Source organism: Neoarius graeffei, chromosome 5, assembly GCF_027579695.1.
Source record: "Neoarius graeffei isolate fNeoGra1 chromosome 5, fNeoGra1.pri, whole genome shotgun sequence".
NCBI lineage: Eukaryota > Metazoa > Chordata > Actinopteri > Siluriformes > Ariidae > Neoarius > Neoarius graeffei.
In genome coordinates, this window is record NC_083573.1 from 1,602,900 (window position 1) to 1,620,558 (window position 17,659).

Genomic DNA, 17,659 nt, shown 5'->3' on the forward strand with positions numbered 1-17,659 from the left:
TCATTAAAATATTCTGTGACTTATGCCACAGTAGCCCATCTGTTGGTTTGGACCAGATGGAATAGCCTTTGTTGCCCTCAGGCATCAATGAGCCTTGGGTGCCCAGCAACTTGTTGCTGGTTCATCCCTCCTCAGACCACTTTCAGGATGTTCACACCACTTCTGGCCAGATGCACCCCACAAGCCTCGCTATATTGGAGATGCTCTGACCATCTACTGTAGCTCCAAAGATCTGACCATTGTCAAAATCACTCAGGTCTTTACACCTTACAATTTCTCTCACCTTCAACATGCTGATCATGAGACCAGACTATTCACTCATTGTGTAATATATCCCTGACCTTAACATAATCAACAGCATTTACTTTCTCTGTCAGTGGTCATGATGTTTTTGCTCATCGGAGTATCTAATGGCACCATACACACCATAATAATTGGAAAAATAACTTGTATAAAGATATTTGGGTTTGTCTGCTGGATCTTGGCTTTTACCCCTCGGTTCCTTCTCAGAACCACTGCTTGTGTTCTAGATCGCAATCAGATTGAACTGGCTGTGGCACATTTCATTGAGAGTAATGTGGAGATCATTCAGCCCCTGGAAATAACAAACACACACGTGATCTTGGAAGTCCAAGGTCTCTCCTTGTTTGGCCTGATTATGAAAAGAATCTTTGGGGAAACCCCCATCAGTGCCCAAGTCCTTCTCTTCTCCAAAGAAATGATTGGAAAGAAGGAAAGGAGGAGAAAACTGGATATTCACTTGTTGCCCGGAAATGTGCCAGTTGAAGAGGTAATCTACAAGCCCACCTTTATGAACTTATTTTAATTAGCATTTTAGCATTAGCATTCAATTTATTCCAGACGGTGTTCACATGTGAAGTTTCAGTTTTTCTTTTCTTTATCTCATCTCATTATCTCTAGCCGCTTCTTTATGATGAACACAATTTCTACCAAACTATCGATGATCAGATATTTTTGATTTTCTTTTCTTTTTTCATTTATTAATTTAAAGTTCACTGAAATGAAGCTTTTTTAATTAAGTTCACTTCAGTATTTTTCTTGAATGTTCTTCAATGACCATGAAGGTGCGGAAACAACACCAGTGCAGCACATACATTCCTTGCAGCTCCATATGTGAACTGACGCCTGATAAAAAATACAGACCACTCTGTGAACCTCATAAATCCCAGCCAAAGGTAAACTACAGTTTCATTTGTGGAGAAATAAGATTTATTAACACATTGAAATCGTGCATTCAGCTACAGTAGCTTTGTTATTTTTAGGTTGAGAAATTTCTCTGTGACTATGGACCCAACTATCACATCACATTTGAGGTGATCCTTAAGGCGGAGGTTGAAGACCTCACATTAGGTCTTTCAAATGAAATTGGTGAGGAGGTGTGGGAGCCTCGTCAGGTCTTTCTTCCAGGTACCAAGAGTTCATTGTTGTTTTCTAATTTGACTGAAAGGGTAAGCATAGCTTTCATCCTGCCACAGTCAACCCAGAACGTTACCATTCCAAACCTTCCAGGTTCACACTCACCTTCACCACTGATTGATAAGGCCTGGGATGCTCATATACCGTACATGTCATTCTTGGTTGGCTTTACTATGATATGACTTCAGGAAACATTATAGTTTTGTAGCAGTGAATTTTTTTTGTCATGTTTCCTCAGTGAATAGTCGAGAAGCAGCTCCAGTTGTAATGGATGAAGGTAAGATTTTCTGACTGAACTTTGCATAATTTATCTTTAAACTTCATCCGCTCTTTTCCAGAAGAAGAAAGTGGGCATTGCAACATTAGATTTTGTTTTTGCTTCCTTGAGCACAATTTATTAGATTGAAAAACATGAAACAAGTTCTGACCCCGCAAACTCTTTATGCATTGTGCGTTCTCAAACACTTTTATCTATTTTAACAAACTCGTGAAATATTGTCAAATATTGTTAGAAATATAAATATTTCCAATCCATGATCCTGACATTAGTATGAAATTTATTGATCTTAAATTCTTTTGATTTGTCAAAATAAATGTCCTTATGATGAACTTGGGATGAATTCTGTTGAAAGAGTCCTGCAGTGTACATTGTTATAAGTTAATGTTTCTCTCTGTTTTAGGTGTTGAATTTGTAGATAAATACAGAGACACACTCATACAGAGAGTTGCATCAGTACTGGAAATAGCAGATGCTCTACTCACCAAGAAAATCATCACCAATGAAATGTACAGTGTTCTCATCGAGGCAACAACACCACAGGAGAAAATGAGGAAATTGTACAGATTTCTCGACTCAGGAGGAAGAGCTGCCAAAGCAGAATTCTATAAAATCCTGAAGGAGAAGGAGCTTCTTGTAGTGAATGACCTGCAGTCAGGATTTGAATAATCCAACACTGTCACGATAAAAATTAGGACTTAATGTGTCAGGTTTTTTATACCCAATGATATGAGCCATTGTCATCATGTCAATTTCATTAATAATTTTATTAGCCAATGGAAAAATGTAGTAAAACAACAACAAATAATAATAATAATAATAATAAATAAATAAATTATAATGTTCCTGTGGTCAGGAGCTTATTGTTCATGAACCATGATGTTTTGAAGGCCGTCCATAAGTGACATCTCCTTGTTATTTGTAATCTATAAATACCTCCAGTGAAATTGGCATGATAGAAATACAGTGGTGCCTGAAATTTTTTGAACCCTTTAGAATTTTCTATATTTCTGCATAAATATGAGCTAAAACATCACCAGATTTTCACGCAAGTCCTAAAAGTAGATAAAGGGAACCCAGTTAAACAAATGAGACAAAAATATTATACTTGGTCATTTATTTATTGAGGCAAATTATCCAATATTACATATCTGTGAGTGGCAAAAGTATGTGAATCTCTAGGATTAGCAGTTAATTTGAAGGTGAAATTAGAGTCAGGTGTTTTCAATCAATGGGATGACAATCAGGTGTGAGTGGGCACCCTGTTTTATTTAAAGAACAGGGATCTATCAAAGTCTGATCTTCACAACACATGTTTGTGGAAGTGTATCATGGTACAAACAAAGGAGATTTCTGAGGACCTCAGAAAAAGCATTGTTGCTGCTCGTCAGGCTGGAAAAGGTTACAAAACCATCTCTAAAGAGTTTGGAATCCACCAATCCACAGTCAGACAGATTGTGTACAAATGGAGGAAATTCAAGACCATCGTTACCCTCCCCAGGAGTGGTTGACCAATAAAGATAACTCAGCAAGGTGATGAGTTATGAATAAAGCAAGGCAATGATAATAAAGCAAGGCGTGTAATAGCCAGCGAGGTCACAAAGGACCCCAGGGTAACTTCTAAGCAACTGAAGGCCTCTCTCGCATTGGCTAATGTTAATGTTCATGAGTCCACCATCAGGAGAACACTGAACAACAATGGTGTGCATGGCAGGGTTGCAAGGAGAAAGCCACTGCTCTCCAAAAAGAACATTGCTGCTCGTCTGCAGTTTGCTAAAGCTCACGTGGACAAGCCAGAAGGCTTTTGGAAAAATGTTTTGTGGACGGATGAGACCAAAATAGAACTTTTTGGTTTAAATGAGAAGCGTTATGTTTGGAGAAAGGAAAACACTGCATTCCAGCATAAGAACCTTATCCCATCTGTGAAACATGGTGGTGGTAGTATCATGGTTTGGGCCTGTTTTTCTGCATCTGGGCCAGGACGGCTTGCCATCGTTGATGGAACAATGAATTCTACCAGTGAATTCTCAAGGAAAATGTCAGGACATCTGTCCATGAACTGAATCTCAAGAGAAGGTGGGTCGTGCAGCAAGACAACGACCCTAAGCACACAAGTCATTCTACCAAAGAATGGTTAAAGGCAAGGCAAGGCAAGCCAAGTTTATTTATATAGCACATTTCATCCACAGTGGCAGTTCAATGTGCTTTACAGAAGTAAAAGCAAAACAGTAAACAGTAGAAAATTACATAAAATAAATGGGGAAGAAAATTAATAAGAATTAAACAATAGTTGAAATAAAATAATAAAATGAGATAAAAATTCAATTAAAAAAAACAAAAAACAGCAGAATAAAATAGAATAAAAGTTTAGTAAAATTTAAAACATGGAGAGACTGTAAAAGTAAAGAGTTTAAAACATGTAGAGATGGCAATATTAATAATTTAGCAGAAAGCATCTGAAAATGGCTTGGTCTTTGGTCTAGATTTGAAGCTGCCAACAGCAGGAGCATTTTTAATGTCCTCTGGGAGTTGGTTCCATAGCTGTACTGCATAGTAGCTAAAAGCTGCTTCACCACACTTTGTTTTAACAACAGGTTTTAACAGTAAATTTTGCTGCTGCGATCTGGTAGATCTGATTGGGTTAGGCCGCTGCAACATATCAGAGAGGTAATTGGGCCCTGTACCATTTAGAGATTTGTACACCAGCAGCAATGCTTTAAAGTCAATTCTGTAGCTTACTGGAAGCCAGTGAAGGGACCTTAGAATTGGAGTAATGTGCTCTGTTCTTTTTGTTCATGTGAGAACCCTAGCCGCTGCATTTTGAACCAGCTGAAGTCGTTTGATGGTCTTTTTTGGCAGGCCTGTGAAAAGGCCATTGCAGTAATCAACCCTACTAGAGATGAAGGCATGTATAAGTTTTTCCAGATCATTTTTTGACATAAGTCCTCTTAGTTTGGAAATGTTTTTTAGGTGATAAAATGCCATTTTAGTGATTGCTTTCATATGCCTCTCAAAGTTTAGCTCGCTGTCAATGAAAACACCAAGATTTTTAACCATTTCTTTTGTTTTAATCCCCTTTGTGTCAAGAATAGTGGTAATCCTGAGTCTTTCATTTTTTTTCCAAATAGAATTACTTCTGTTTTATCTGTGTTCAGCTGAAGAAAATTTTGTGACATCCAGTTGATGATTTGATTGATACACTGGTAGAGACATTCAAGGGGGGCATAATCATTAGGTGATAGAGCAAGATAAATTTGGGTGTCATCTGCATAGCTGTGATATAAAATTGAATTGTTCTTGATAATTTGCCCAAGTGGGAGCATATAAAGGTTGAATAGTAATGGTCCAAGAATCGACCCCTGGGGGACACCACAGGTCAAGGACATTGATGCTGAGGTACAATTTCCCATGGTAACAAAGAAGCTTCTATCTTTTAAGTATGATTTTAACCAATTGATAACTTTACCAGTCAACCCAACCCAGTGTTCAAGTCGATATAGCAGTATGTTGTAATCAACAGTATCAAAAGCTGCACTGAGGTTCAGTAACACCAGGACCGATGTTTTGCCTGCATCAGTATTAAGATGTATGTCATTTATAACTTTAATCAGCACTGTTTCAGTGCTATGATTGGCATGAAATCCTGATTGAAAGTTATCAAAACAGCTGTTTGATATCAAGAAGGCAGTTAATTGATTGAAGACAATTTTTTCAAGGATTTTCCCGATGAATGGTAAATTTGATATTGGCCTGTAGTTATTTAATACTGAAGCATCCAGATTATTCTTTTTAAGTAGGGGCTTTACAACGGCTTTTTTCAAGGACACAGGAACAATGCCAGTCTCTAGGGATGTTTTTATGATTTGAAGCACAGCTGTAATTATAAGATGTAGAACAGACTTAAAGTTTGTGGGCAGAATGTCCAGTTCAGATGTTGAGGAACTGAGATTTTGTACAGTTTTTTCAAGAGTCTCAATCAATTAAACAAAATTCTGACACTGTGTTGAAGTTATCTGTCTGTGTCAATGGTGATTGCAGTTTTTCAATTATTTGCAACTGAGATATATTATGAGCAATATTATGTCGTATTTTATCAATTTTACCTTTAAAGAAGGATGCAAACTCATTGTATTTATTAACTGAGAGAAGTTCAGGTGCTAATTGTGGTGGGGGATTTGTTAGCTTCTCTACTGTTGAAAATAGCACACGGGCATTGTTCATATTCCTGTTGATGTTGGAGAAGAAAGACTGTCTTGCTTTACGAATTTCATAATTATATTTACAAAGCATCTCTTTATGGATTTGATAATGGATGTGAAGTTTAGTTTTGCACCATTTTCTTTCAGTCTTCCTACATTCTCTCTTTAACAGTTTAACAGCTGGGTATTGCTTCCATGGTGCTTTCTGCTTATCATTGACTCTTGATTTTGAATGGAGCAATATCATCCATAATTTGGGTCATATTTAAATTAAAAATTTCCAGTAAATCATCTACAGAGTCTGACATTTTGGTTGAGATCCGAGAGAGAGCTTGCTCAAAGAGAACACGTGTTGTCGTTTATGACTCTCCTACCCATCGTCATTGAGCTGTTCTGAATGTGAGGAGACATAGAAACATCAGAGAAAACACAAAAATGATCAGATAAGGCCAGGTCAACAACAGTAGTAGAAACAGTAAGACCGTTTGTGATGACGAGGTCAAGGGTATGACCACGAGAGTGGATCGGCCCCTGTACGTTGTACAAGGTTGAAGTTGTCAATAAGTGCAAGAAGTTCATTAGCATAGGTGTTTTCAGGATTATCTACATGCAAGTTAAAATCCTCAGATATAATAAATAAAGAAGAATAATGTTTTGGAATGGCCAAGTCAAAGTCCTGACCTGAATCCAATCAAAATGTCGTGGAAGGACCTGAAGCAAGCAGTTCACGTGAGGAAACCCACCAACATCCCAGAGTTGAAGCTGTTCTGTACGGAGGAACGGGCTAAAATTCCTCCAAGCCGGTGTGCAGGACTGATCAACAGTTCCCGCAAACATTTAGTTGCAGTTATTGCTGCACAAGGGGGTCACACCAGATACTGAAAGCAAAGGTTCACATACTTTTGCCACTCACAGATATGTAATATTGGATCATTTTCCTCAATAAATAAATGACCAAGTATAATATTTTTGCCTAGTTTGTTTAACTGCGTTCTCTTTATCTACTTTTAGGACTTTCATGAAAATCCAATGTTGTTTTAGGTCATATTCATGTAGAAATAAAGAAAATTCAAAAGGATTCACAAACTTTCAAGCACCACTGTAGCTGTTTGTCATGCTTAAAATGTCAGGGTTTTGGTTGAGATGGGGATTGAACATCTTAAACCTCAGGCCACCCTTGGAATGAGACAGAGATTCAGGACAGATGCAGAGACTTAGTGTTTTCAAAAAGGAAGTCTTTACTGAGAGCACCAGATCAAAAATCAAAATAAAGTCTTTAGCATGTATACTCCTGATCCAAAAAAGGTCAGTCATTAAAATGCACAAAAAAAGAGAAAACCCAAAAATGGCAAAACAGTACTTGGCACAAAAGTTCAAAAATAATATCCACTCGAGAAAGTCAAAAGCAAAACAGTCCTCTTCTTAGAAAACAGAGGGAGTGGTCAAAAGGCAGTTCAGAACAGTGGAGCAAACAGCTATAGTGAAAAACCCAGGACAAGTACTCACACGGTGGCTTACAGGAGAACTCAGCAAAGTGGAAAGAAAACAAACTCATATATAGGCCAACCAATCAACTACTTGCCATCAATGATTCACTTAGCCAATAGCATGAAGACAAGTGTAACCCAAGAAAAACAAAAGAAAATATAATGCAGAATAGTGGCATCTAGTGGCCAAGTAGATGAACAGCAGGCTGAAAAGTCCACAGAACCTCCCCCCTAAGATTGTCTCCTGACGATCCCAGGCCGATCAGGATGCAAGCGATGGAAGTCTCTAATCAAGGAGCGGTCAAGTATGTCTCTGGACGGCACCCAGGAGCGCTCCTCCGGCCCATACCCCTCCCAGTCCACCAGATACTGAAGAGACCCACGGACACAGCGGGAATCCAGGAGCCAGTTGACCGTGTACGTGGCCTGGCCATCGATGAGCCGAGGAGGAGGCGGTAGCCGAGGAGCTGGAGACAGCGGTGAGGTGACCACTGGGCGGAGACGGGAGACATGGAAGGTCGGGTGGACCCTCATGGAGCGGGGCAGCTGTAGAGTGTAGGCCACAGGGTTGACCTGGTGGAGCACCTTGAAGGAACCAACGAACCGCGGCGCCAGCTTCCGGTTCTCCACCCTCAGAGGAAGATCCCGAGCCGAGAGCCAGACCCTCTGGCCAGGTCGGAAGGTGACCCCCCCTCCGATGGCGATTGGACTGCTGCTGGTACTGTCGGGAGGCTCTCAGCAAGGCACGTCTGGCTCTACCCCACGTACGCCGACACCGCCGCACAAACTGCTGGGCAGACGGGACCCCTGCATCCACCTCCTGTTCAGGGAACAAAGGCGGTTGGTAGCCAAACTGACACTCAAAGGGCAACATACCTATAGCTGAGCACTTCAGCGTGTTGAGCGTATTCAGCCCATGGGAGTTGGGAGCACCAGGAGGTGGGATTGGTCGAGACCATGCATCTCAAGGCGGCTTCAAGGTCTTGATTCAGTCTCTGTCTGCCCATTAGACTGGGGATGGAAGCCATATGAGATGCTCGCAGTCACCCCGATTAGCTTGCAGAAGGCTCGCCAGAAGCAGGAGGTGAACTGGGGTCCACGGTCTGAAACGACATCTTGGGGAAGACCAAAGACTCGGAACACATGGTCGCATATTAGTCTGGCAGTTTCAGAGGCAGAGGGCAATTTGGGCAAAGGCAAGAAACGACAGGCTTTAGAGAATCTATCAATAATAACGAGAATGGTGGTGTTACCTTCAGAGGTAGGCAGACTAGTGATAAAGTCAAGAGAGATGTGCGACCATGGTCTGCGAGGAATGGGCAAGGGCCACCTCCGGTAGAAATTTGCAAAGCCCAAGAATCTCTGCGTCTCCTTGATTGTGTTGGGGACCGGCCAATCCTGTACTGCTTTCACCTTCTTAGGGTCCATGAGAATCCTCCCCTCAGAGATGACATAGCCAAGAAAGGACACCTTGGGAACATGAAATTCACATTTCTCAGTTTTAACAAAAAGGTTGTTCTTGAGGAGGCAACTGAGAACCTGTCGGACCTGCTGAATGTGCTCGGAGGGGGTCTTAGAAAAAAATCAAAATATCATCTAAATAAACAAAAACAAATCTGTTCAGCATGTCACGAAGGACATCGTTAATAAGGGCCTGGAACACAGCAGGGGTGTTTGTGAGCCCAAAGGGCATGACCTGGTATTCATAGTGGCCAGTTGGGGTGTTAAATGCAGTCTTCCACTCATCTCCTTCACGAATTCGGACCAGATGGTCGGCATTGCGAAGGTCCAATTTGGTGAAGATGGTGGCATTTTGCAGGAGTTCGAAAACTGATGACATTAGTGGCAGGGGGTAACGGTTACGGATAGTAATGTTGTTGAGTCCTCTGTAATCAATGCAAGGCCTCAGGCCTCCATCCTTCTTGCCCACAAAGAAGAAGCCAGCTCCGGCTGGAGAAGAGGAGGGTCGAATGAAGCCTGAGGACAGTGACTCCTTGATATACTGTTCCATGGCTAGGCGTTCTGGCGCAGAGAGTGAGAAGATATGACCCCTAGGTGGACAGGTGCCAGGCAGCAGGTCAATGGCACAATCATAGGGTCTGTGAGGTGGTAGGGTCGCTGCTTTTCCTTTGCAGAACACTTCTCTCAAGTCATGATACTCGGGAGGCACTCGGGACAACTCGGGAGGGGCTTGGGACAACTCGGGAGGCTTGAGAAACTCGGGACAGGTACTTGAGACAAGACAGCTGGCATGGCAGGTCAGGCCCCACTGGAGGATCGTGCGTGAGCCCCAGTCTAGATGAGGGTTGTGGCGAGTCAGCCAGTGGAATCCAAGGACTATGGGAAATTCTGGAGACTGGATTACATGGAATGACAGTTCCTCCTGGTGGACTGTCGATCCGTACGTGAACGGTAGAGGTCATTAGATCTACAAGACCCCCACCCAAAGGTCGTCCATCTAAGGCAGTCACTGACAGAGGGGGGTCAAGGCCAGATGTGGGAATCCCCAGACGTTGTGCTAGAGAGAGGTCCATGAAATTGCCGGCAGCACCAGAGTCAATGAAGGCCTGGAGAGAGTGCCGCTGGTGATCCCAGGAGAGAGTTACAGGAACGAAGAAGCCAGTGAACGGGAGATCAGGAGATGTCACCCCCATCACAGATCTCCTGGGGCTGGACGGGGTTTGGCCTTTTCCCAGGAGTTCTGGGCAGGTGCTGTGAAAATGTCCAGGCTTTCCGCAGTAAATGCAGCAACGCTCCCTCATTCGCCTATCACGTTCTGCCTGAGACAGTCGAGTTCCCCCCAGCTCCCTGGGCTCCGGTCTTCCGTCAGAGGAGTCGACTGCTGGGCTGCTACGGACTGGAACTGCTTGGTAAACGAAGCTTTTCGGGGCTTTGTTTTGTTCCTGCAGCCGATTGTCCAGCCGGATGACTCGAGAGATCAACGACTTGAGGTCTTCAGCCTCCTCCCATGAAGATAGCCTATCCTTGATATGGTCAGCCAATCCACTGTAGAGGGTAGCGAGCAAAGCCTGCTCCCCCCAGCCGCTTTCCGCTGCTAGGGTGCGGAACTGAATGGCATAGTCCGCTGCTGACTGATGGCCCTGGCAAAGTTAGTTTGTTGGCTGCGGTGCGACCACTGACTTCTGGGGAGAAGACCTTCAACATCTCCTTAGAGAAGGACAGGAAGGAAACGCAAACAGGGCTGTTGCTTTCATAGAGGGCTGTGGCCCAGGCCAGGGCTCTTCCAGTCAAGAGTGTGATGACGTAGGCCACTCGGGAATGCTCGGTAGGGTAGGCAGCAGGCTGGAGGTCGAAGGACAGACGGCACTGGGTTAGAAAGCCCCTGCAACCTTTAGGGTCTCCACTGTACCTCTCTGGGGCAGGCAAGCGGGGCTCACGGCTGTGCACAGGAAGAGACGCAGTTGGCTCGTTGGAAGACATGGCTGTAAGGGGTGGAGGAGCTGAAGAGGCTGAAGGGGCAGGTTGTGTAGGTTGACGAAGTTGGAGGACCTGGTGGATCTTGGTCAGCATGCCAGCTTGTCTTCCCATTTCCGACCCCCCACTGGGCTAAAACCTCTTCATGATGGCGCATGGTTTCCTCTCGGCTGGTGACAGCTGCTACCAGGTGCTGGAGGGTGCGTGCCGGGTCATATGCGGGGCCAGTTGCAGGTAAGGGGTCAGGCACTGGCACAGAATCGGACTCGGGAAGTGGTATATCCTCTGCTCCGTCCATTGCTGGCTGAGTTCTTCTGTCAGGGTTTTGGTTGAGATGGGGATTGAACATCTTAAACCTCAGGCCACCCTTGGAATGAGACAGAGATTCAGGACAGAGATGCAGAGACTTAGCGTTTTCAAAAAGGAAGTCTTTACTGAGAGCACCAGATCAAAAATCAAAATAAATCTTTAGCATGTATACCCCAGATCCAAAAAGGTCAGTCATTAAAATGCACAAAAAAGAAAACCCAAAAATGGCAAAACAGTACTTGGCACAAAAGTTCAAAAATAATATCCACTCAAGAAAGTCAAAAGCAAAACAATCCTCTTCTTAGAAAACAGAGGGAGTGGTCAAAAGGCAGTTCAGAACAGTGGAGCAAACAGCTATAGTGAAAAACCCAGGACAAGTACTCACACGGTGGCTCACAGGAGAACTCAGCAAAGTGGAAAGAAAACAAACTCATATATATATATAGGCCAACCAATCAACTACTTGCCATCAATGATTCGCTTAGCCAATAGCATGAAGACAAGTGTAACCCAAGAAAAACAAAAGAAAATATAATGCAGAATAGTGGCATCTAGTGGTCAAATAGATGAACAGCAGGCTGAAAAGTCCACAGAACCTGACATAAAACTGATCCAGGCAGTTCTGACAGCTACTTATTGTGGTTAGTTAAATCCTTGAGATTTATCTTTGCTCACATTCTGCTCTCTGTTTAATGAAGGCTATTTTGACCAGTAATGTCTTTCTTCTTTCACAAGATTATAATCCTGATGCATGATGTAATGGTACATAATGTATCTCTTTTTTCATAAAGCAGTCTAAACCAGTGAATTAACCCAGGGGTTTTCAAAGTGTGGGAGAGTCAGCCCCCCTCGGAGAGCAAATAAACAACAGCGCCCCCCCCTTACAATTTTTGTTGTTGCGATACTTAATGTTCCATTCGTATTTAAAAAAAAAGGTTGTTGTACACATTATTTTTTCTTTTTCACATTTTAAACATCTGTGCTTTTTAAAACATCTTGTTTTACACATTTTAAACATCTCATAGCATCGTTAGCTAGCACCTCTTGGCAGACAACACACTGTGGCAGTGGAGCATCTTCAGATCCAGTCCATGAAAATCCAAACTTTAAATAATTGTGGTCATACTTCCTTCTTTTTCCAGTCCCCCAGGATTCCGCGGGCCTTTTTTGTGATTGTTGCGGGCTAAAATGTCTGATGTTGCAGGGGTTTCCAAAAAAATTGCGATGCAAGTTGCGGTGTTTAGGTTTTTGTTGTGATTACATTGCGGGAGGAAGTGAAAGTTGCGAGAAATTGTTGCGATTTTCTCTTTTTGTGATTAAAATTGAGTGATATGTTAAATATTAAGTTATTACTGAAAAACTATTGATTAAAAAAAACAAAGACACTGAGAAATGGTCCTATAAACAACTTTACCAATATAAAAGATTACCAGGACTACAAAAATGCAGAAAAATAGGCTTTACTGATCCAAATGCACCTGTTTGTTCAAAAGTTAAAGTGCAGAGAACCTCACAGCACAACATGAAGTTACCTTAAAATATAATATAAATGCCTCAGCTTTCATGTAAGAAAAAAAAAAACTATTAATACTAGTACCGTGTGCAGGCAGTCTCTCCTGAATACTAAATTAAACAGTAATTATAAATTAATAAAATAAATGGCTCAGGCTTCATAGAAGAAAAAAAACAATTTGAACAGAATCTCACAGTATGATGCTGAAGCTGCCTAAACAATGGAAAATAAAATACCATTTTGGCAAAAATGTTGGCATCCATTAATTTCTTGTATTAAGTAAAAAAAAAATAAAGTGCACACAGTCCTTCACTGTAAACATAACACACTTTCAGCAACAGAATTTAAGCCTATATAAACATTGTCTCGCACATCATGCAATGTTGCCAGATACTGCTGACGTTTTCCATTCCAAAATATGTTCAAAACCCGCCAAAATGCACTTGAAACCGCCAATCTGGCAACACTGCGTATGCTGCTTCTCTTGAACATAGACATCCAGAAGTAAGGCGGAAGGTAGTTTGTCGATGTCACCTCAAGACGACACCAACGATTGGTCACATTTGCGGGAAAGTTGTGGTGATTGGATATAATTGCAACACCGCCCTGAATTCGCGGGGATTGGTTGAATTTGCGCTGAAGTTGCAAATCGCAACATCCTGGAGGCTCTGTTTTTTTGCTTGGCTGTCTCCTCACTCCCTGTAGCTTCAGGTACTAAAAATCGATCCATTTTGTCTCTCACGTTGCGCCCCCCCTGAAGAACTCTGGCGCCACCCGGGGGGGCGCGCCCCACACTTTGAAAAGCCCTGAATTAACCCATTCCCATCACCCACTGATGTTACCCTGTCATACATGGATAACTTAGCTTCATGAATCACATCATCATCCAATCACAGAGCTACAACACATTCCTGAATGTGAATATATACTCATGTTTGTCCGACAATAAACTGAGGAAAGTCTCTGAACACCTAAGCCCGTGTCAGTGACTGTGTAGGTCCGAAATTATTCATATTATATATCAATGACATATGTAGAATTTCACAAGTACTGAAATTTGTTTTGTTTGCACATGACACCAATATTTTTTGTTCCGGTGAGAATTTGCAGCAGACTTTAGAGACAATCACAACTGAAATAAATAAACTAAAACTATGGTTTGACAAAAATAAATTATCATTAAATCTAAGCAAAACAAAGATCATGTTGTTTGGGAGACACAAAATAGATTGTATTGTAGAATTGATAACAGACAATACTAAGATAGAAATGGTACAGGAAATTAAATTTCTTGGTGTGATTTTGGATCATAAAGTCTGCTGGAAACCTCATGGAGGATACATACGAGCAAAACTGGCAAAGTGCTCGGCAATTCTGTGGAAAACAAAACATATTCTTGATTGCAAATCTTTGCATACTCTATATTACGTGTTATTTTTGCCATATCTGAATTACTGTGTCGAAGTCTGGGGAAACACCTACAAAACCACTCTGCAGCCGATATGTACAATACAGAAAAGAGCAATAAGGACAATAAACAAAACAGGATACAGAGATCACACAAGCTCACTATTCATAAAATCACACATGTTGAAATTTATGGATCTGGTCAAATTCAGAACAGCACAAATAATGTACAAAGCGAGAAATAATCTATTACCAAAAAATATACAAGGGATGTTTAGTGAGAGAGAGGGGGGATATAATCTAAGGGGAGACCTAAATTTTAAAAAACCAAAGGTTCGAACAAATATGAAAAGCATGTGCGTATCGAGCTGTGGGGTGACTTTATGGAACAGACTGGAGACAGAAATAAAACAAAGTGCAAATATAAATCTGTTTAAAAAAAGGTACAAAAAATATTTTTAAACAAGTATATGGAAGAGGAAGTATGTTAACGGAGGATGATGAGGGATAAATCTATAAATAGAATAGGGTTGATTGTTATATTAGAACTAACTTAGTATCTGGTATATATGGTATATATTTATTTATGGGGATAGTTTATATATTTATATTTACAGGGATAGGTATGTAGTATATATATATATATTTTTGTAACTATATATTTATATAGATATTTATGAACTGTATATATATATATATATATATATATATATATATATATATATATATATATATTTTTTTTTTTTTGTAGCTATATATTTATATAGATATTTATGAAGTGTATATAGTGTATATATATATATATATATATATATATATATATATATATATATATATTTGTAATTATATATTTATATAGATATTCATGAAGTGTATATATGGTATATATTTTTAAAGGTGTATTAATGTAGTTTGGATTTCGGGGTAGTTAAAAAGGGGTGGGAAATTAAAAAAGTACTGTACTTCTTCATGAATCTCTGGTTAAAAATCTGGTTGGAGGTAAAGAGCTGACAAAATCAGTTATATAAAGGTGGGAAAAAACTGGACATGCATGTTTTTACAGAATATTTGACCAATATATGTTCTGAAAAGGGGGTACAAACTTCTGAGCTCATGAATTCAATTGTTTTCCACCTTTAAAACTATTAATGCCATGTTGGCCATGACTGTACCTTGTGATGATGATGATGATGAAGAAAGGGCTGTGAAACCAAACAGATGGCAAGTTCTTTGTACACTTCATTTTCTCTTTGGGTGTACAAACTTTTGCACCGAACTCAAACACCATCATGTAACAGTATGGTGTAAAAGAATTGTGTGCAGTTATATTGCTGCATATAATAATAATAATAATAATAATAATAATAATAATAAAGCTTGAAAGGTTCATATTTAGGCATTCCATATGACATTTATTAACAGTATATATCACGAATCTGATCGTCCTGTTTCTCTCTTTATTGTCTCATATAGAACATGTGTCTGTAAACTACAGAAATCAGTTTCTCTTCACATGAGTCTCATTCAGAAGTGAAGTTCTGTGAGTGTCAGCTGGGATCAGCTCCAGCTCCCCCGCGACCCACAGTGGACAAGAGGCAAAGAAAATAAATGAATGAAAGTGAAGCTTGAACATTTTAAACTGAAACGTGAGAAAATCCCCTTGAAGATTTCATTCTAAATCCACTGAAAGACGCCGCACCTGACTCTACATTTCTAACCTCATCAACTGACAGACAAACACCACTGAAGTTCAATATTGTGGACATGAGGTTTGTTCTTGTTGTGAGCATTCTCAGAGTCATGGCTCCTGGAATGAACAGAGCAGCAGAAACTTATTCACTGATAAATTAAATACACAGAGGAACACTTCAGACATGACTGCACTATGCAGAGAACCAGGGGCATCAGAAGCATTTTTATTTGGGGGGGAGACACTGGTGAGGGGTCTGGGGGTCCTCCCCCAGAACATTTTTAATTAATTAGATGCCATTTCCTGCATTCTGGTGTATTTTTAACAGGTTGTTAAACACCTAATTTTACCTACGAAAGTCACTTAATTCAATGACTATTAGAGACTCAACGATAAGTCCTCATTCAACGAGTCCAGATATTCATCAGCCTGTTTTTAAACCCACTGCTCTGCCGAAGATAATGAGATGAATGTGACACAATTTATCACCAACAATGACTTTATGGGTGCATTTTACTTTTTATTTTGTGTTTCCTTTTTTATTTAGTTTTAGATGTAACACACCATGCCACTGTGCCAAGCAATAGTGACCCTCAACTGTCTGTTTAAAAATAAGAATATTCATAATTTCACACCATGAACAGGCATGACATGGCATCATGCAAACTTCACAACACACAATCACACTGTGTCAAGCAACGGTGACACACAAAAGAGAACTTCACACAATGAACAGGTGCGATTTTGTTCACCACCAACAGTGACTTTATTGGGTGCATTTTACCTTTTTTTTCCAATTTAGTGATACTCATAACAAAAATGACATGGCATCATGCAGTCTTCATAACACACAATCACACTGTGTCAAGCAACGACACATAAAAGAGAACTTCACACAATGAACAAGTACAGTTTTGTCAACCTACATGCAATGGTGGTGCTACAGTAACATTTACAGATTAGTATAACAAATAGATTTATAGCTATAACTCCTTCTTACATTGGTGCCACCACAATTTCTACCACTTCATCACTTTTATCCCCCTTTCCTACTAAAACTACTCCAGTGCCAGCTATCCAGGTGGAGATGGGAGAAATGCCTCTTCATCTTAGAAGAGAACAGTTAGCCATTGTGTATTGGGCAAATTTGAAGGGTCATAATGAAAATCATATGAGTCAACCAGTCCTGAGGCAATGTCAAGAGTGTGGAAATGCCCAAGTCAGAAGTTTTGGTTGGGTGATTAATGATAAAGTTAATGAGATAGGGTTTAGTGAATTAACGATAAGTTCTACTGTGCCTATCCCAGCTGTTCCACCATGGGTTTTTAAAGAGGTATCCATTGACCTGGGGTTATTAGAGGAGATGCAAGAGAGCAACATGGACAAATTAAGGGTTCAGAGCTATCTTATGGAGACGTATAGAGAGGATATAACTCTATACACAGATGCCTCTAAAATGGCTGGTAAAAGAGTTGGGGTTGCTTTTGTTATCCCAAAGTTAAAAGTCAAAGTAGGAAAAAGAATCAATGATGATCTAGCAGTTTACACAGCAGAGTTGGTTGCTGTGTGGCGAGCCCTGCTATGGGTGGAAGTTAACAGGCCAAGGAAGGCAGTAATTGCTTCAGACTCCAGCTCAGCTTTGATTAGCATGAGAACGTCCCAGTCAAAATCAAGGCAGGACATTTTGTTTGAAATATTACAAGTTGCAAATAATCTGTTAAAGACAGGAGTTAAGATAACTCTTGTATGGGTACCAGCTCATATAGGAGTTGGAGGGAATGAGATGGCAGATAAATGTGCTCAACAAGCAGCTGGAAATCCCAGCATAGATATTGAATTCGCTTACAGCAAGACAGAAATTAAAAGTATGGTTAAAAACATAGTTAAGGGAAAATGGCAAACATT

The 17,659-nt window shown here is 40.6% G+C and overlaps 1 protein-coding gene across 1 annotated transcript; it reads left to right on the top strand.

The window, feature by feature from the left end:
* Window positions 1-238: 238 nt before the first annotated feature.
* Window positions 239-2,508, top strand: LOC132886379 (NACHT, LRR and PYD domains-containing protein 1a-like). Its single transcript, XM_060920966.1, has 5 exons — window positions 239-790; window positions 1,086-1,196; window positions 1,284-1,428; window positions 1,676-1,714; window positions 2,118-2,508. Exons 1-5 carry the CDS (start codon window positions 383-385, stop codon window positions 2,381-2,383), a joined length of 969 nt encoding a protein of 322 aa, XP_060776949.1. The 5' UTR covers window positions 239-382; the 3' UTR covers window positions 2,384-2,508.
* The last annotated feature ends 15,151 nt before the right edge of the window (window positions 2,509-17,659 follow it).